Source organism: Heliconius melpomene, chromosome 18 (genome assembly GCF_056956725.1).
Source record: "Heliconius melpomene rosina isolate 202511_hmr_F chromosome 18, ASM5695672v1, whole genome shotgun sequence".
Lineage (NCBI taxonomy): Eukaryota > Metazoa > Arthropoda > Insecta > Lepidoptera > Nymphalidae > Heliconius > Heliconius melpomene.
Genome location: NC_140406.1, coordinates 1,559,714 through 1,580,939, shown reverse-complemented (window position 1 = coordinate 1,580,939; position 21,226 = coordinate 1,559,714). Strand labels below are relative to the sequence as shown.

The following is a 21,226-nucleotide window of genomic DNA, read 5'->3' as shown; positions in this document are numbered from 1 at the left end:
TTTAATTTTTTTATAGTATAAAATGAACTCATCTCACCTACACCCTAGTGTACCGCGAGGCGCGGTGCTTGCGGCGACGCCGGCGCGCCACCACGCCGCTGTCGCCGCTGTGCCCCGACACCAGCGACTCGCTGTCGCTCTGGTTCGACGTGTAGCCGATCACGTCCACTTCATCTGGAATTTAACATGTTAATCATTAGATATTAAATATAATAGTGTATGCGTTTATAAGCTCATGCTTCATACATTTGGTCATAACATACAGTCATTCATTCATACATAGGTACATCACTAGTACGACAGCCACCGTCGACAGTAGGCGTGTTAGTCGTCTGCACATTGAGCGTAGTCTAGACTCTGTGAAATCCATACTTAATAGTACTTCATAGTAAAGGTTCGATTTTACAAATATCTATTAAATAATTAGATACTTTGAGATATAGGTTACGGAGAGAATTCAGTGTTAAGTCACTTTTTTCACTAATTTCTTATGTTTACTTGGTATTACTTCGGTAGACCGAACTACTATGCAAATCCTCTTTTAAAAAAAATATCCTGACTACATTGACTGGAGTATCATGTACATACAAAAAACTATATCAAAAGAATTATTTATTCGTTCTTAATCGAGGACCTCCTTTTTGAAGTCTAATAATAAACTAAAATCATACAACCGAAGTAAAATCTATATATAATAAAAAAGCCGATCGTCTGTCAAACCGTCGCGTCGCCGTATAACGAATTCATAGGATCGTAAATCCCGTTCTCCGATTTATCATATATTCCACCAGAACCTAGATTATCTACATAAATCTGTGCTACGATACCTCCCTATGTGATAGAATCGATAACTTAATCCCTAGCGAATATAGGCATGTCTGTGAGAGTAATCTCGGAAATGATACAGAATACGGATGCTGACGCGGGAGTTGCTTGTGTCTACAGCTATATGGGTTTTGTGAGTTTTTTCCACGCTGTATGCCGCTTATAGCAGGGTAGACCTAGTATTAAGGTATTAAGACGCTCCATTCCACGCTTTCAGCCAAAATTTCGAGACGTTGTATGGAGGAACTCTACTGTAATGAAAATATTAACTCTCCCGAGTGGGAATCGAGTCCACAATCCTCATGACTAGCCAGACGCTGTGCCGCGAAGTTAAAAATTTGGTGGTAGATATCTGTAATCTCAATTACGAAGTGGACTAAATTTGACTTGACTTTGTATATTATATAGCTTAACAATAGACGACGGCCTCAACTTTTCAGCAGGGTAGATAAAGGGGACATAACGTTACATTCTCCACAAAAAAAAACAATATATCTTATACATATATTATCCCACCGTACATATATTTCTGTAAACTATATACAGAAAAGCAAAATATAGATAAAGATAGATAAAATATAGATAAAGTTATTGCTGTAAGGTTATCCTATGAAATTTAGCTGACCTACTTAGCTGGTCGCCCGTACAGATCGTCCGCCGACAACGTATTCTCGTTCAAAATACATAAATACCAAAATGTATTATAGTTGGAACGCAACAAGCATGGCTCGGGACCAAGTGGACAGTGAAATGTGACATCATTTCCAATATTCCACTTATTTTTATATAATATTTTTTTCAATTTCACTACACAACTTAGAAATTACCGCGGATAGGGTGTAAGGTATCTAAGGTAGGTAAAAAGGACCTAGTGCCGAAACTGTCCATTCTTCATTTTCCGGTTTATAGCTAGCTGATGTACGATGAGATGTTAAGACACTACGTTGCCGAACCTCAACGCCACGCTTTTTCAAGTTACCAAAGCAAAGAAAATGAAAATAATAAATTAATTCCCCCGACTCGTAATCGAACCTACGACCGTTAACGCTAACCCACTATTATAAACACAATAGAATGCAATAAATCAAACATGCGCTTATATTTTCATCTCAAAGAGCTCTCGTCTCCGACAAACAACCGGACATTGGATACTGAATAAACATAAAATGAAGTACCTACAGACGCGAATATTGAAGTTTTATGTCTCTTATCTATTTTAAGGTTTAGAATGGTTAGAATATATAAATTCAAATTCAAATTCAAAATTCAAAATATTCTTTATTCAAATAGGCAATTATTACAAGCACTTTTGAATCGTCGAATGAACATATGAACAAAAAGCTACCACCGGTTCGGAAGGCAGTTCTGCTGAAAAGAGCCGGCAAGGAACTCAACAGTAACAAAATGTGTATTTGTTTTGTAGTTTCAAATGTCATATGAAACCATTTTTACCCAATAGCAAAGTAGGCAGAAGCAACCTAACCTAGTGTTGAAATACTCTGTTCTCCACGCACCGTTCAATTTTCGAGACGTGTGTCAGTGCCAGAACTCAATGTTGCGCTTTGTGTCCTTACCAGAGCCAGGAATTGAAAAAAAACATTGTCACGAGTGAGAATCAGACCCATAAGCAAAGAAATTAAAATATTTGATATTTCATTCCCTCGAATGGAAATCGAACCCACAACCGTTGCGTTTACAGTAGCACGCTTGTACTACTCTGCTCCACGAGGAACAATGTGCGACGTTCAATTCGGTCAATTAATATCCAATGTATATTTTTTTAATACTAGGTTCCCTCTACCCTCCCTATATGTGGAATAAAGCGTGGAGATAAAAAAAAAAACAATTTTCTTATAAAATTAAAACAACTTTAAGTTAAACACACAACTAACCTAAGCCCTTAACTTATTCGTTTAATTTAAACGGATAACTCCATGAAATAAACCATCAATTGGAATCACATTCGATATTCTTCAATCTTCGTAGCGTGTATTTACTTCTTTCATTTCGCCGGGCGTACAGTGGGCGAGGCATTTTAGACCTTACAAGTAAGTACTTAGGTACAAAAGTGGTATGGACCTGTGACGCTGTCTGTACAATTCACGGATAAGCTGTGATGGAAATCTGATTCGAGAGATGATATCCATTACGACAATATAGATCGATGTATGGGGAAGTTTCTTTTCAATATTTTAAATGATTGTGAGGCTCACACTAGATATAGTTCAAGGAAAGACATTTCGTTTCCCATTTTCCGCAAAATTTTTGAGACATTCCTTGTTGCATGACGAAACTCAACGCCGAAAAAAAAAAACATTCCCCCCAAATGATAATCGAACCCACAAACATCACATTTACAGGCAGACCAACGTTCCTTTACATTTCTACGTGCCAGAATATGTGCGAAAAACACTTTAAAATATGACAAAAATCTTTTGAAATTTCGCATACCTAAAGAAGAAAGAAAATTAAATCAAATATTCCGTGCACAATGGTATTACTAACACCTATTCGGGGTTTGTGCCAAGGACCGGGGTAGTTTCGTCGCTAAACTCAGTTCCCATACTTTGCGTTTAATATCAAGATTTCATTTTACTAAAAGTTTTTATTGAAATCGTTGTTTTTGTACGTCTGTTTGTGTTAACCTGCTTATATTGTTAGTACACTAGGAAGATTGCTTCTGGAAACGTTTGTGCATGCCAAATTATTTTCTTAGCTTCACTCTGTATTATGCATATACCTAGTAGGGTAGCGTATCAGGGGCGGAACTGAACGCCACAGTTCCAGTATACAGTTCTTTGACACTGCCCTTTGCGCCGCGATGGCCTTAATGAATATTCGTATAAGTTTAATTGTCATATAAAGATAACAGAACTATTAGTTTCGTAACACGATTTCGTTTAAAAGCATATTTATTACTGGAGAGATTTAAAGAATGTAAATAGAACAATAGTGCAAAGAAAATACAGAAAGGCGTTTCATCCTTAAGAGTTTTGTAATGCTAATTATATGCTTTCAAATCTAGTAAAGTGTTTCTATCTTCTGTGATATAAAAATAAATCGTTAGAGTGTGAAACGGAGTGTCTTAACAGTATATTCCCTCTGCTGCATATGCTGCACATAGCGTAGGTCTAGGCAGAAGGAACCTGGGAACCTATTCTTAAAACAGTCTGTTTTCATTAAGACACTTGCGTTTTCCAATTTTCGATAAATTTTGGAGGCGTTGCGTTTCGAGTGGCGTTAGATTTGCCTCGTTACCAGACCCAGGAAATTAAAATATTAAATATTTCACTTCTTCCAGTGAGAATCGAACCTACAACGCCGCGTTTACAGTCACACCCTTGTGACCCTGCGCCGCGACTACCCAAGACTTCAAGACTTTTTAAAGTAAATATTACTATTTTATTTCAAAAATAAAAGTTTAATTCAAAATTTTGAACAAATAACACAAAATTTTCCACCGAAAAATAATCAAAATGCATACGTTAATACGATTCGAAAATTGCTTTTTGTTTGTCCGAGCCCCTAACGCTATAAGCAATCGAGTTCCTCCCGATTGAGTCTCAAAAAGTTTCGCCGCCCGAGACCAACTTACAGCATATGCCATGTAACGTGACCAGATTTTATTTTGAAATTGAGCTCGAAGAAGTTGGACTACACTTTAAATAGCAGAATACTTTGTTTATTTTGGTATTTGTGATATATTTTAGAGTGGTGACTGGGAATAACAACGTTTATGGAAAAATATATACTCTTATATTGAGGCCGTTATGGCGCAGAGGAACTGACTTTGATGCCTGACTGTAAATGTGTGGTTGACAGTTTGAATTCTACTAGTAAAAAAGAATTATTTTTTAATTCTCACTTAGGTAACAAGGCAAAGCGCTGCGTTGTGTTCTGCCACTCGACACGCTGTATTAAAAATTTTGCGGTGCGTGGTGAACGCAGTGTTTTAACACTAGGTTCCCTACACTACTATATGTGGTGTTCCCAGATTCGTACCGTACCCCGACTCAAGCTAAAACTAGTATACAATTGAAAAGTTGGTTTTATAAGTAAACTAGCGGACGCGCGCAGCTTCGCTTGCGTAATTAGGGATGAATTCTAATAAACCACGAAACATGTGTTCAATGAAATATTTTTAACAGTCTAAATTTAAAATTTTATAAAAATCAGTGGTGATTTAAAGATTTTTCCATACAAACTTTCAACCCCTTATTTGCACCCTTAGGTGCTGAATTCTGGCAAACCATGAAACACGTGTTCAATTAAATACTTTTAAAGATCTAAATTTAAAATTTTTTAAAAATCGGTACCGATTTAAATTTTTTTCCATACAAACTTTGAACCCCTATTTCACCACTTTAGGGTTAAACATTTTCAAAATCCCTTCTTAGTGGATGTCCAGATTACGAAAGTAAACATCTGTCCAAATTTCAAGTTTCTACGCACAGCGGTTAGGGCTGTGCGTGCGTCTTACCTCAGTCAGTGAGGACAAGTCCTTTTATATATATAGATAAAGATAGTTTTATGCTAATTGGAATGTTTATATAAGACACTACGATCCAAAGTGGCAATTCATAGTTAATTGAATTGAATTGCATCGCTAAAAAAGCAAGAGAAATCCAACAAATTCTAATAAACCCACCTATTTTCACATTAATATACACAAAATACAATCCATCCTTGTAAACAACATCTGTAACAAATACTGATAACAGTGATAGTAGGTCGACCTCTAGGAGTGTTTTAGTGAGATTTCTCTGCCTACAATGCTCCTTTCTAAAAAAAAAAACGAAAAATAAATCACATTATAGGACAAAGTCTATGCAATATAATACAGTACAAATAACCTAAATATAATAGAAGAGACAACAAACGGCCTAAACTTAATAATACGGTGCCGTTGGACAAGTTACAACTTCCAGTAAATTTCAATACATGTGTCGCTTTTGTCAATTTGACTGAATTTGATTCGACTTCTCATACAAACATACAAACATACAAACATACAAACATACAAACATACAAACATACAAACATACAAACATACAAACATACAAACATACAAACATACAAACATACAAACATACAAACATACATATTGTTGAAGTATTCTCAATTTCTTTACATCACAGTGGAGAGGAGTTTCGTTGCCATTCAATAATTTATGCAGATCAAAGAGTCGACAACTGTGAGACGACAACTTTTTTATTTCTATCGAAAGTTATAATAAATATCCTTATACAGATAAGATCAAAACGACAAATTATGGTAAATTTTGACAATTGGCCGAAGTAATTATTAATAATGTAAAATGATTGGGGGTTTTCTACAAACTTTATTGTGCTTCTACATATATACACAATTTAAAGTAATTTGCATATTTTTAACGTAGTATTATTTTATGTAAAACATTCAATAAACCTCTTTGCACTGTTCGTCTGATTATAGACATCGTGCGGCGACATATCTATGATCAATGATATATTATTTCATTTAAATTTGCTTTTAAATATTTTATTGAACTCTATTAATTGTCATTTAGACTAAACTCATAAAATCTTTGAAAATTAAATACAATTGTCTATTCTCTTTCAAATTCGAAATCTTAATATAGAAAGAAATATACAGCTATACATAAAAAATATTTAATCAAAGCGATTAAGTAATTAAGATTTTGCTTTCAAGGTTTCTACCTTCCAGTCTAGATTATTTTATTGTTAGATAAAATGGTGATCTTAATTAAAAGGCTTTATTACGCGGTCTTTAAGCCAAATTAATATTCCAAGCTTCTTAGTTGAAATGCAGTATTTTATTTATATCTATTCGATTTCAATCTCTTGAGTTAGAAAAAGATAAGAAAAGATAAGTCCCACAGCACATATATTTATAATGGTAATCTTTTAAAAGCTTTTATAAAATACAAATATTCCCGATGTGCGTGGGGATTATCTTTAGTGTCTCGGTGCTGCAACATCTTTGCTGGTTGATTTATTTTAAATCGTTTTGTTATTGTGGTAAAAACTAATATATTTGAATTTATATTGAGAAACCTTATTTGAAAAAATGTTATATTTTATTTTTAAATAAATTTTACTATTTATGTTGCGATAAATATTACACACAAACGCTAATCAAGAAACATTTGTTTTAGATTAATTTCTTCAGGAGCCTAGATTTGGTATATACTAGATGAACCTCATTGAGGAGTGTAAGAAAGAAACACACCACCAACAAAGGAACACTAGAAATTCTTAGGAGAACAGAGAAATTTGGTTTACCATATATATTACGAAAACAAAGAACGACTTAAAAATAGAGAAAAGGTAAAAAATACCATATCTGATAACCTACCAAGATACAAAGCAAAAACCAACAAACATTAATCCAAGTACAATTAGGTACAGTCCAGACGATTATTATATTCGCGTGCAAATATTTCAGTCCGTTTAATAGTCTGGTACACGAAGCGCGTTCTCGTTGCACTTACATTCAATTTCTAGTGGAAATAAATTCTCCGACGAAATATTTCACAATAATGTTAAATGCGAATTTTTTTTACAGCTTTATTGGATGTTTTACATGAAAGAATGCAAAGGTAACTTAGAATGGGTCTATAATATGCTACTTTAGCTTTTATTTAATACTAGCGGCCCGCTCGCGGTTTCACCCGCGTGAACTATGTTATTATTAATTTCTGTCTCCATGACTACGTCCTAGTGACGTCTATGCAAAATTTGAGACTCCTAGCATTTGTAGTAACGAAGTTTCATATAAACTTTCGACCCCAAAAACAACCTCTTAGAAGGCGAATATTGCAAATTCCCGTCTTAGCGAGCACCTACGTCCTATAAGTAACTCCTATGCAAAATTTCAGATTCCTAGCACATGCAGTTTCTGAGATTTCGTGATGAGTGAGTGACCTTTCGATTTTATATATATAGATTTAATGGTACATGATGTTGTGGGTTCGTTTTAAATCCGAATATATAATTACTTTTATAAGGAAGGAAATACTTTCATTTCCTGTAAGATAATACGCGGCGTTGAGTTCCACCATTCAACATGTAATGTCATCATCGATCGCAAAGTGGAGTGTTTATATATGGTTAATCCATAGAAACTGTTTTTCAAAAGACGAGACGTTTATAACAGAGCTTCTACTTACCCATGTGGTGGTGTATTTTGGTACAAAATATATACTCTATCACAGTAAGATCGGAAAATCGATATTACTTAAGACATGTATTCGTTCGTGTTCGTTTCGTTCTTAATACGATTCGTTCTTACACATCCAATTTTATTTGTAGTTCCAAACAATTGCTGGAGAAACGTACGACGAAAGGAGCAGAATATACTTCAATGTTATTCTAGAAAAGCTCTTAACTTTGTTCTACAATAAAATTTAAGCTTCTACACTCTTACCGAAAAGTTCTGGAAAGCATTTTCAAATTAAAACAACTAAAAACTATTGGTAAAAGTGCTCAAAAGTTAATATAACTTAAATCTTGGACCTATTAAAGGAGAGAGGTGGAAAATTTCCACTTACCTTTTAGTGAAATTTAATAATAATGTTTTGCATCATTACCCTTCGTACCCTTTGGCAAATAGACGTGATTTTTTTGGAATTTATTCAAAAAGAGGGCTAGGACCAGTATTTTAGGGCGCCCTTAAACAGATTATAAATCGATTGCCTTGGTTATGAGTTCGAAACATGGGGAATTTTTTTAAATAAAAAAAATTCTCGGTCTCGAGTTTCAACGGTGCCATTATTATAAGTAAAAATAGCTACAAATAGCTACAAATTAGGAAACAGAGTGACTCTTGTACCATACCTTACTATTGTAACCTGCGACGTAAATTTTGGTTGCGCTGATCTTGCATTTTGAAAGGTAAACAAAGGTTGCCTAGTGTTATGACATTCCATCCCAACCCAAAGCCCAATTTTTTAAGATTTAAAATAATCTCGAAAAATTCTCAATAACATATTTGTTGGGAAAACGGATAAACATATTAACTTTCCTATACATCTCCATACAAACCTTTAACTACAAAATAGTTCCGCATATCACGTACCACGTACAGACATACCATCCGCTATAGCGTATAGACGGTTGTATCGCAGCAAGGGAAGCGGATCCCATCGGCGAGCATTTAACATGTATTGCAGGAAATTGGCGCGAGCGTCGCGTTGCGATCCAACGGTGCAGTTCGTGTAATAATTAGTCGGTAGGGGTGGTTGGTTAGGGGTTGGTTGTTTTATTATGTTACTTTTATTTCAATTTATTATTTTTTAATAATATATTCAGGATGAATTATTTTCAATTGCTCGATATAGTGATGAATATGATGATACAAAAATATGTCTTAAAAGTTGGAAAACGGAGTGTCTTACCACTAGGTTTCCTTTCATACTATATGCGGGATAGAGATAAAGCGCAAAGCTAATTAATTTAATTTAATCTTTGAAATTGGCAAACAATGAAAACTTGAGTAACTTAGCATTTTCTGTCTAAAATACGGCACCAGGAATTACGGTACGATACTAGTGTATTTTAAAGCAACTGGACCATATCTTTATATAAGAGAAAAATTAAGAACATCTAATCTTAATTTACATTGTTTTTCTATTATAGAAAATCATACATATTATTATAATGAATCCCGAAGCTCAGCCAACCCTGAACACCTCGTAGTTTCATGTCGGACCGGAATTATGCTGTCTTTGACAGCGAACTTTGTTGGTATAAATACTCCATGGGCTCCGAATTGAACCAGCTCCAACTGACTGAACCATAACAGATTGAAATGGAGATGCGTCGGTACGTTTGTAGAGTTCTGATATCTCACTTATTAGTATGCTGCGTAGAATGCCATATCGGTAATGAAGCTAACTTAATGTATTGGTAAGGTTTAGTAGTTAAAGAGAATGTAGATATCGTTCATTTGGTGCAAAAATGTATTTATATTTGTATTTTATACAATATTTTAAACTTTAAAAGAGTGATCACTAAATATTTATATGTATATTAGAAGTACATATATTTTCAAATGGAATAGAATAAATTTTTAATGTATAAAATTATTAAAAAGTTTCAAAAGATCGGTGGGCGTAAGCAGCAGTTTTAATGTCCGATAAATGATAAATGAATTGACAACTCCAGGTGCTAATATTCCTTACTCGTCAACAAATCCAGCTAATGTATCATATATTATATAAATACTTTGAAAATATCTCTTGTCATTGTTTGTCGATCATGTCAGACCTGAACCTGCGAACATTTTGAGCAATTTCCAAACCAAGAACCAATAGTAACGAGGGAACCTTAATAAAAAGCTGGCAATAAAGCTCTTAGCCTTAGCTTCCAGCTTACAACATTATTTACGGCCGCTAATGGTCGAGCTTAAACGGAAAATTAATACGCGAATACGTATTCATATTTTTCATTATACAGTGATTTATTACTCTGTTGTGTCGTGGTTAATGGCTTGCGGCGAATATATTCTATTAGGACTAATGCGTTAAATTGTATTTTGATTGATACGTTTCTTTTTGTATGGCTGTAGGCTGAGTGTGTTGTTTTAGTGATTGGGTGGGGAGGTAGTAGATTTGATTTTAAGTCAAGCCATTAGGGTTTTACGCTTTTAGATTTCCTCGTATATATAGGGTAGGTAAAGATAGTCTAGTGTTAAAACACTGTTAAACTTTCGAAACATTGCGTGCGGAGTGACGGAACTCATCGTCTACGATATAGTAAAAAAATATTATTATTCTTCCGAGTGGGGATTGAACGCAATCAAAGCGAATTATGGCATCGCGCCGCGAAGCATAACCATTCCCTTAATTGGGAATCGAATTCACAGCCATCGTATTTACAGTCGAACGGTGTGCCACTGTGCCGTGACAGGCTCCAATTTTTTTTATTAAGTTTAGTATTTAGTACGTAAAATATTCAAAATGTTTACATTCGTGTTACAAAATTCCACATGAATTAATATAAAAAGAAAACATCGTACAAAAAATTTGGCAGTTTGAACTGTAGTTTTTTTTTTACTTTTACAAAGCCAGCTCAAAGCTTCAGTTCAAAGCGGGATTAAATCCTACTTTCGAAATTTTCATACGTTTTTGTATGTTTATTTACAATCTTTTACTGTGACTCTTTAAACTATTATAAATTATTTAAAAATGAGTGATTTTTTCGGCTGAAAGTAAATATGTTTATCATATTTTTTAGAGAAATAGAAAATATAGCTATAAAAAATTAGCGGAGGAGGTTTCGAAGCATTAGGTATTAAGCGGTGTTCAACCGCGCGTTTCGTCTTTTTGCCAGGGCGCGGATATAGAAACAATATATTCCCCGTAGTGGGAATCGAACCCACAGTCTCTCGTTCAGAATCAGAGGCGGTATCGTTGCGCTACAATAGCCTCTTAAATTAAACGTACACAAACTGAAGCTCAGCAGTACGCACTGATTGTTTATTCATCGTCTATTTAGAATTGTAAATAGTTGATTATCAATTAAAGTACTAATCAAGAGGCATTTCTGTAATTTAGTATTTATAGAAACCGTGGCCGCGAGTTAACGACGTAGGCAAAGTGGATTTTGATCGTGTTAACATGCGATTTTTGATTATTTTTTTTTAAGTTTCACGCTGTATCCCTCACGTAGTAAGGTAGGCAGAGGGAATTTGGGTACCTAGTGTTAAGACACTCCGTTCCCATTAAGACATTTCAGTTCCTCAGGTGGAATTCAAAGCCGCGCTTACCTAGGCGAAGAAAATAAAAATATTTAATATTTTATCACCCCGAGTGGCAATCGAACCCAAAGCCGGGTTAACTTCCTGGGAAGTGGAAGGGAAACTTGGATAACACCACTTAGTTATTGGCAATATTCAAATCATTTATATTTTTTTTGCATAAGAACTTCAAAAATATAATATCATCGTTTTTTATTAAAGAATGATAAAAAGGAATAGTATTTGCCGACTTTCACATTTTTAAATCCTGATTCTAAATAAAATCGTAAATAACTTTGCAAACAATTTTTTTTAAATACTAAATCCTTAATTTCCTATTTAATTAAGTATCGTATCGTTCAAAAAAACTAACTAACTCGTAAAATATTTATACTCGGTTTGAATTATTTATGTTTACTTTTACACGGCCAAGGTGCTACCTGACTGGCACTCCTAATAAATCTATCTGGTCATTTACGAACTTACTATTGGTTTTCTTAATAGCGCTTAAAGGAGTTTATGCAAGATGTTATTTTTGCTATTCATCGATATAATAGTTACTTTGTCTGTTGTACTAGGTATACTAGGTAGCGGCATTGCGTAGCGGAACTTAACGCGGAGCGAGGAAATTACCTCATAGCGTAAAAATAGTCAATTTCTCTTGAGAGTGGGAATCGAACTCACAACTGTTGAGTTTACTGTCGCTGTACCACTACGTACATTTCATGTTCAGATGGCAAAATATATCCACATACTACGCCCTATATACAGTAAAATAACATTATCATCTCCATTTCATTATGACTAGCCCTCTGGCTAGTTCTCTAATCAACATAATTATGTTATGTTATAATTAGAATTACTCATCTTTTATACAATAAATTTTACCTTAGATATATAAGTAATAAAACTCTATTTCTTGCTGAAACATTCTCTCAGGCAGGAGAACAAAAAAAATTGGGGTCCATTTTCAATACTTCCCTCTGACTCCAATTAATAAATTACATCAGTAGCATACAGAAGTTTACTTATTAATCCGTCCACTTCCGGCCAGGGCCCAACATTTTTCACGCTGGTGCCTCATAAATCGAGTGGTGATCGGACCCTCGTCCCGAAGTGTCACCTTGTACTTAATCACCACATAAAACTCCTTTATTTATTTGTTTTCCTCTCACATTATTATAGCAACTGTTATCTGTTAGGATTGTCGATAATTAATGTATGGGGAAATATATAAGGACCATATCTGGTGTTTATGAGTGGATTTTGGTGATTATTTTCGACTAGCTTATGCACGCGTCTTTGCCGGTGCGGTTTATGTAGTACGCAACTAAAACTGTCTCATTTTTGCAACATTTTTCATTATTATTACGTTTCTATTAATTAGAGCGTGTAATATAGCCTGCCTTAATAAATGAACTATCCATTAGTTTAGCGCATTAAAAATACAATTAAGGAATCACCCTCGTATGCATTATTAAGTGTGAAAAAAAAATCCAAAACTTACCACAATAAATGCGTAAAAAATTAACAAATCTTAACAATTCAAGAAAAAAAACCAAAAGTACCACAAAACCACAACTAATACATATAATTTACTATATCTAACTTAACCTAACGTTACAAGAATTCTCATATAATACAAATTACACCAAAATCTCGTAAAAAGTGATTTGCGACGAACTAATCAATCTATGGAGAACTAAGCTTTTTCTGGATAGGATTTATGTAAAAGCCCTGTCTGGCCCTCGCCTTGGCACACTTTGCCGAATGCCAACGCCTAAGATTTATTGGTCTGGCAAAACAATGGCCGTCTGAGTGAAACGTTATTGATTGTTAACAGCCTGCATGCATTGAAAGATCGCAGCTTTTACGTTTGGTCCGCATTCCGGTAGGTCAATTAATTTTGAGTTTAATTATTATTAAATTGAAAATGTAATTTAAATGACAATGACATAAATAAAAGTAGCTTTGAGGATGCCACAATAAATGCAATTACAGCATTTGCAATTAGAGACATTCGTGATCATACAAAAACCCTCGATGACTTGCTGTGTATAGTGTCGTAGACTATTGGTACCTTAAGACACCTAGAATGCGTCATGTGCTATACAAAACTCATACCTACTTATTTTAGTTCGACTGTGAGGGCAAAGCCGCATGTAAAAGCTAGTTCCAGCAATGAATTATGTTTCTATATACATATATAGATTTTAGGCCGTAGTGACACAGCGGTTCAGCGATTTACGGTAACGCGACGGCTGTGGGTTCGATTCCCATAGAGGGAATTCATTATTTAAATTTCCTCGTTCTAATAACAAGATAAAGTCCTGCGTTGAATTCCACCACGTTAAGAACGGGGTGAGGAATGGAAGAATTGTCTTAACAATAGCTTTCCTCTACCTAGCTATATAACCATATAATATAGATAAAAAACCGTACAAAATAACAAAAGTCGAACACGTGACGGCTATTATTGGAACTGGTAGGGAATTGAAGAAAGCGGACGCGGACGGTAATTTTGCTAAAATTTGAATCTCATAAGACATTTGACGCGTGAAGAAATTCAATTCCGTTCAAATTGGAAGGCAAATTAGATTCTCTATAGGTAACCGTTAGGAGGTAACGAAGGATAGTAAAAAGAATAGAAAAACTCGCTTAGCGTTTATCAAGCTTCTGAGATAAGGTAATATAATTTAAACTTTGGCTATCTGGCATGGTTGACAGTCATTTATGTGTATATTAAGACTACAGAAAATAAAATAAGCAAATAAGTATGTAGGCAGTCGTCTGTTTCACACACACTGCCCAATTTTCCAGATCTTATAGCAGCATATTGAGTACCAGAACTCAACGCCACGGCTTGTCTTATCACTAGAGCCAGGAAATGCAAATAATTCAATCCCCAAATATTACTACTGCGTTACGACCTCAATTACAATAAATCCCTTTAAAAATGACAATCAGGCCAACATCTCCTCAGAAGTATACATGCTCCTTGCATTTTAAAAGGAACACTTGAAATAATTTCCTCCTTGAAAGCTCAAACAAAGTATAAAGCTCGTACGTCATAAATTAGGCTGTACATAGAACACCAGACCGATGAGCAAGCAGTCGGCCACTTTGCATAATAACCATTTTTAGGCGCACCACTTTGCTGACAAAGCTATGGTGCATTTTAACCCTCCAAAATTATAATTATATCAGGTTTTTTAAGATTAAATAATTTCTTTTTTTGTCTGTCTAGTTATGTAAAGTTAGGAGGTTCTTCGTTCGAGCAATGTCTCTAAATGGTTATGATATCTATAAATGTACATATATATTTTTTGTTTCAGCTCTCTGATAGGAAAACTATGTCTTGGAAATTGGAGAGAAAGTGAGGTATTGAGTATCTTAACAGTACATTCTCTCTGCCTATCCTGCTGTACGCGTGATACAGCGTGAACTTAAAAAAGCATTTAAATTCACAATTTTTAATCAATATTTGCTTATCAATTAACTCTTCGACTGTACCATGTCGTAGTTAGAGTAAATACATATTTTAAGTTAGTTCTTAACTCTATAAAAAATATAATGACTATATTTTCATTCATTTTAAAACAGAAAGTTTTATATGACATAGAATATCAAAAATCTAACGGCGAAACTTAGCTTGTTTGTGATGTCTTAAACTTTTATTTCATATTCAATATTGTTTTAAATTTGAAAGCTTATTCTGTGAAGGTATTTATTATACGGGGAAGATGAAAAATAAACTTATAAATATTTAGTGAAAAGTAAATTTATAAATATTTGAGGCTAGTCGTGGAAGAGGGGTTCAAACGTGTGACTGTAAGCGCGATAGGTTGTGGGTTCGATTTCCACTGGAGAAAATTAAATGTTTTAATAATTTCATTTCTTCGCTCTAAATATAGTACTTCGGAATTTAGTAAAAGTATTATATAAGACTATAATACTTTACAAGAATACGTAAAACTATTATTATAAAGAAATAACACGTATTATAACATTGAAAATTTACTAATTACGACAATTAAATAACAAAACAGTACAAGACGCCACTGCCATCGCCGTCGCCATTGCAAAACTGTGTAGACTATAGTTTGACGCGTAACACACCGTTAGGCGCTAATTAAACTTGGATAGTTGCAGTAATTAGTGGCTACCTCACCCACTCTGCGAACCCCCCACCACCTGCCCCCACGGCCGACCCCCACGGCCCCCCTTGTACTCTGATAAGCGGAACACGGAAGGCTTATCACCGGCCCCGTAATCTATAAACTGGGTAATCTTTATGCTTTTCGTGTATACTGAATTTGTATTACTTTGGAAATACGTTGAGTTTCTTAAGTGGAAAAATTAAGTATTTAAAAGAATTGGTTAGTTCTTTATTGTGTCGTCATAAGATTTAATATTCCTATTTATAATTTTCTTAAAATGAGGGAGATGATTAAATAGTATTTGTGAAATTATTGCGTTTATCGAAACAGAAAAAAAAAAATAATCTAGCGTTGCGCATCTATTTAGTTATTTGAGCGTTGCTCGGTCCTTAAGTAGATACAAATATTATATTATTTTTTTGCTAGTTAAAGAAAAAGAAAATTAAAGAAGAATTACCTACATAGATTTTTCTTTTCAAGATCTATGATAGTTATCTAATGTCGCACCTATTATAGGCAGGAAATGAAGTTAGTTGCCACTCAGTTTACCGTCTGGTGGATAAGGAATGTGCACTGGGCGATTCAATAACGTTATAGCTATATATATACGTACGTTGGTAACATAGACATGACTTGTAGTGAATTCAAATCAGCCGCTACGTATTATTTGATAATTAATTTAAAAAAACATTGCTGAACATGTACATACATATGTCTGAATTGATTGACTTTTTTAGCCTTTTCCTTTTTTTGGTTTATGCCTTCAAACTTTTCCCCGTATTTGAAAGAAGGAATGAGGAGGAGCAAGGAAGCGAGACTATTGCAAAAAATCATAAAATGTCTACTTACACCATACGTGTTTGTTATATCTATTTCAATTAAATCCAAATCGATAGATCCATTTTTAATTTTATTTCAAATATTAAAAAATAAAAATCATTAATTTACAAGCAGGATTACATATTACAACATAATGAACTAATTATCGGTTTTAATGACATCAATATCGCTGCAACTGCGTCAATGCGCTTAAGCGATTATAATTTAACACGTTGCGGTCTTAACCAACCCTTAATTAACGACGTAAGTAGCTACATTGTTCATGGAAAATCAATTAGTTTAGAAATTCTATATATAATTTTGTCTGCATTATGCAAATATTATTTTCTAAGGGGAAATTGTGAAACCTTTTAAAAGTTCCATTTTTATTTAGTGATCGAGAGGTGCCTTTGAAGCAGAGGTGTTTATAGTACAAGTACAATGAAAATTCTCATTTTTTCCTTTTACCGTATGAATTTCGAGAAGTCCTCTATCAGATCTCCCCTACACTTTCTAACCTACCTAACCTAACTAACCTACCATGCCACTTTGTAATTTTGTAAGTCTAGTGATTTTATTTGTGCGCTGTCTATGTCTGTGTGTCGATCAGTAACGGAAGTTTTATATAAATAGTTTAAACGCAGTATATCTATGTAGAATATAGAGGGAAAGAAGGGGTTAAAATTTGACTAGGGCTAGGGCTCTTTTTATGACTTAATACTATATATTAATAATAAATTTCAATTATAAATACAAGGAAAAGACTTTTTCATACTCTTGGGGGTGGATCTTTAAAATAACAAGCGTCAGTGATTTCTAAAGAACGTCTTCATTATATCTCACTTTAGGTGTTTAAACAGTCCGTTTTTTTTTTCAACTTGGAGGTAAATTATTATAAAAATGTAGAAAGATTTATTTTTCTTTTATATATTCTCATTATACGGGGTAAGTAAAGAAAAGGTAGAGTGATTCCGTTTTTCATTTTATCCCATTAAGAAATATTGCAAGCTAGGTGTAGGAAATTTGTTTATCCAGACCGAAGACCTAAATCTACATAAAGGTCCTGATGGCTAAGCAGAGAGAACCTAGTGCTAAAACAATTTCGAGGTATTGCGGGAAAAAGAAAATAATTTATTTCCCCGAGTGAGGATCCAATATACGACCATCGTGTTAAAGCCAAACCTTGTCCCTTTGAGCTGGCTTCAAAATTACTTCTAGTAGACCTTGAATAATTATTTTTAAATTATTTCTAAAATTTTATAATAAGCATAAAATTTAAAAAAAACATAAATATTAATCACCACTCAACGTCCACAGATTAAAAAATTATCATGAAAATTGAGTAGACCATAATTAAATGACCTAACCTCATTAGACTGTCAGTTGCTGGCCGTTGCATTAAAGTCGCATCACTGAGCATATGCGATTAACGCACGGCCCCTAGCCTTCAATTAAGATAGGGCTTTACACGTTGATAGACAATTGCTTTAGTAAAATTGATAAGGGATAAGCACTGTAAGTTGGAAACGAAATCCTAAGTTTTGGTTACGGTTGAGGCAAAATTTATGTCATTTTGTACTTCTAAGATATGTTTATGTTAACGAAAGTTTAAACTTAACAGCCATTATATTTAATACCCCAATGGTGTAAGGCTGTAGCCTAAACATAATAAAAGATGGAAGACTATACCTAATCAAAGCTTATTCACATATTTATAAAAAAACAATAGCTGTCATCAAACTGTCACTATGACAAGTGACAACCGACGTTTAAGTAATTACATATGTACATCGATTGAAGTAAACTACACATTCTCATAACGAAATGGCATTCATTACAATAATGTAGTAAATAATCGTACGAATAGAATATTAAATCTCATTTCACTATGTAAATGTGAGGCTGAATTGGCTGTCATAAATCGCGTGAAGCCAGACGTTATTGATTTAATCCTTATCTTAGTGCTGTAGCTGGGGTATAAATTTCAATACATTTGTGATATACAGCTTCACGCTTTTTCCCGCGAAGCATTGTAGACAGAGGGAACTAAATGTTTTGAAACTTCGTCCTCCGCTCTATTTAATTTTTGAAATATTTAGTATTGAATATCGGAGCTCAACGTCTATCAGAGCGGAGAAATGAAAATGGGACCGAACCCATAACCTCTATGCCATTTGTTTCAACCATTTATATTATGACGGTATATAGTTTTTTACCTTTATGGTGTATCCCTTTTACAGCAGGGTATGCATAGGAGACCTATTGTTAAAACACTCGTCCCCACTTTTTGACCTAAGCGAGGAAATGTAAATAATTCATTCCTCCGATTGACAATCGAACCCACAACCCTTTACAAAGTTTAGTTAGACGCCGCTACGCCACGACAGCTTCACAATTATTTCACTTTTATAATAAATATTCTTACAATAAATTAGTGTTTCCATTGATTTATAGTTTTTAATATATATGCCGTATGTGATTTGCGTTAAGCTCGTGTGCGGTAATTTAACAGGAAATGAACAGCACTCTAGGATAACGAAATTGGATATGCTAGCGGTCGTGAATGTATTACTGGTGATGAAGAAGTAATTGTAATGACTTTCGAATAAACCAATTTTGGTGGAAGCCTTTGTATGGTCTGAGGCAGTAAGGCAGGTGTCGCAGTGACTATAAGCGAGATGTTTGTGGGTTCGATTACTATTCGAGGATTTTCATCATTATTTTTTTTATTTTCATGTCCTCGTTCGGGTTCACTCCGTTCCCTTCTTTCCGTCTAACTTTCAAGATATTGCGCTCAACAGAGTAGTGGAACTAAACACTACCGACGAAATGAAGTAAAAATCGTTATATTTTTTTAACGTATTATTTTATATACACTAAATTATTTAAGAAATCAATAGCACCAACTGTACAAAAGGAAAACAAAATAAAACAGCCCATAAGCAAAACGATAGTCAGTTAAACTTTTCCTTATGAAAATAAACGGCGAAAATTTACACCAAAAGAAAAGCCAGAGAAACGTATATTGGATCATAAACAAAAACAATACGGTTTGAAAAGAAAAAGAAGAAAATGTCTAAAACTGAAGTCCTTTTTCAATTGGTATGCAAATATTTACTTTTACGATACCCACATCACCATACAAACTGCTGACGGAGAAGTTCTAGATACGATAGAGATATCAATTTTGTATGTATGTTTATGTTTTTGACTAAATCTGCTAAATTAATTTTGATGTTTTACAAGTCTTTATTTAGCTTGCAGTTTTAGTATTATATATATGTTTAGTGTATGTGAAATATTGGAATCTCAATTTGATCCACGACCTAGTATCCTATTGAGGTGGATTACGATTTCAATTTTGATGACCGCAGCATCAAAATGGCAGATTATAATTTTTACTACATATACATATACTACATATAACGCCACCGCTTCGTCTACTACAAAAAAAAATAAACTTAAAATGATTGAACCCACAACAGCATTCACGACGAGTGACTGAAGACGATGTGTTATTAAAGTTTTTTTTATTTAAGATTTTTTTTTTTAAGCATAAGTGTTCCTTTTTTATTTTTGACTAATACTGAACTTTTATCGCTACGGTTGTGAGTTCAATTTTCACTCTAGAGAATGTATTAGTTTCATTTCTGTGTTGATCTCTTTAAATTTGGGCGGAAAATACGTAACGAAGTGTTTTAATACTAAGCTATTTTTGGCAAACGTTCATCAATTTATGTTAGGAAAGCGTAATTTTAAGACAAAGTAATATTTTATCTAAGCGGTGTCAAATAAGAATGATTTCAACTATTACAAATATTCGATTTACTTAATAATGTGTGACAATTCCAACCACACGTCACATATTATAACGACACATTCAATAGCAAGTGGCATTTAATGAAAGAATAATGAAAAGAAAATTGCCTATCAAAATCATTTATAACGTATTTAATACAGTAATGACATACTAAATTATCCATTCGCTAGTTTATAGGCGCTATAATATAAGAGCTGTGTTTCAAAAGAAACGCGAAACTTTCGGTCTGTCCGTGTCGGTGTCCGTGCGCCGGGACTTAAATTGCTAAAGTTAATGCATAAATAAAAACCAACAATATGGGGTCAGGGCGGTTTAATTCCTTTCAGCGGCAGATAAATTAAGGGTTGCGTTAGAAATAAATGACGTAGCGACGTTATAAAGAGGTGTAGACATTTATTTTCTTAGGAATTCTTATTGAACCTGTTAAAGATCGCTTTGTTTTGCAAGTTAATTGGAATTTTCTGAATGGAAAGTTCGAGAAGGATGGTTGTTCAATTTGGGAAGTCCAACACTAGAATTTTGCTGTTATTTCGTGTGAAAACCTTGAGTAAATTGAAATGAAATTTATCATATACATTGAGTCATTCCCAAGATTCTAATGTAAATGGGGAAAAGCGGAATTTTACATTTCATAAACCCTCGTAACGCAAGTTGCAGGTGGCAACTAAATGCAATTATAAAATACAAAAATTAAATGTGTTAAAATATATCTATACATAATATGGCTTAAGTGATTTGGCTATTTTCCTCTAGAATTAACTATGTAAAATGTCTTATATAGAATTTCTCTATATATATAATAGCGGTCGAAGTTTTTGGGTTGTCGGTCCGTGCGGCTGACAGTTAAATTGTGAAAGTCAAT

At 34.0% G+C, this 21,226-nt stretch overlaps 1 protein-coding gene across 2 annotated transcripts in view; it reads right to left on the bottom strand.

Annotated features, from left to right (window-relative positions):
- Positions 1-21,226, bottom strand: part of LOC146529132 (max dimerization protein 1-like) — a 230,791-nt gene continuing 209,565 nt past the window's right edge. The window contains exon 6 of one of the 2 annotated variants that reach the window (XM_085202065.1): positions 1-174. In XM_085202065.1, the coding sequence (XP_085058191.1) occupies positions 38-174 (137 nt within the window). In that variant the 3' untranslated portion in view covers positions 1-37. The remainder of the gene's footprint in view (positions 175-21,226) is intronic. The other variant, XM_085202066.1, reaches the window with a different exon arrangement.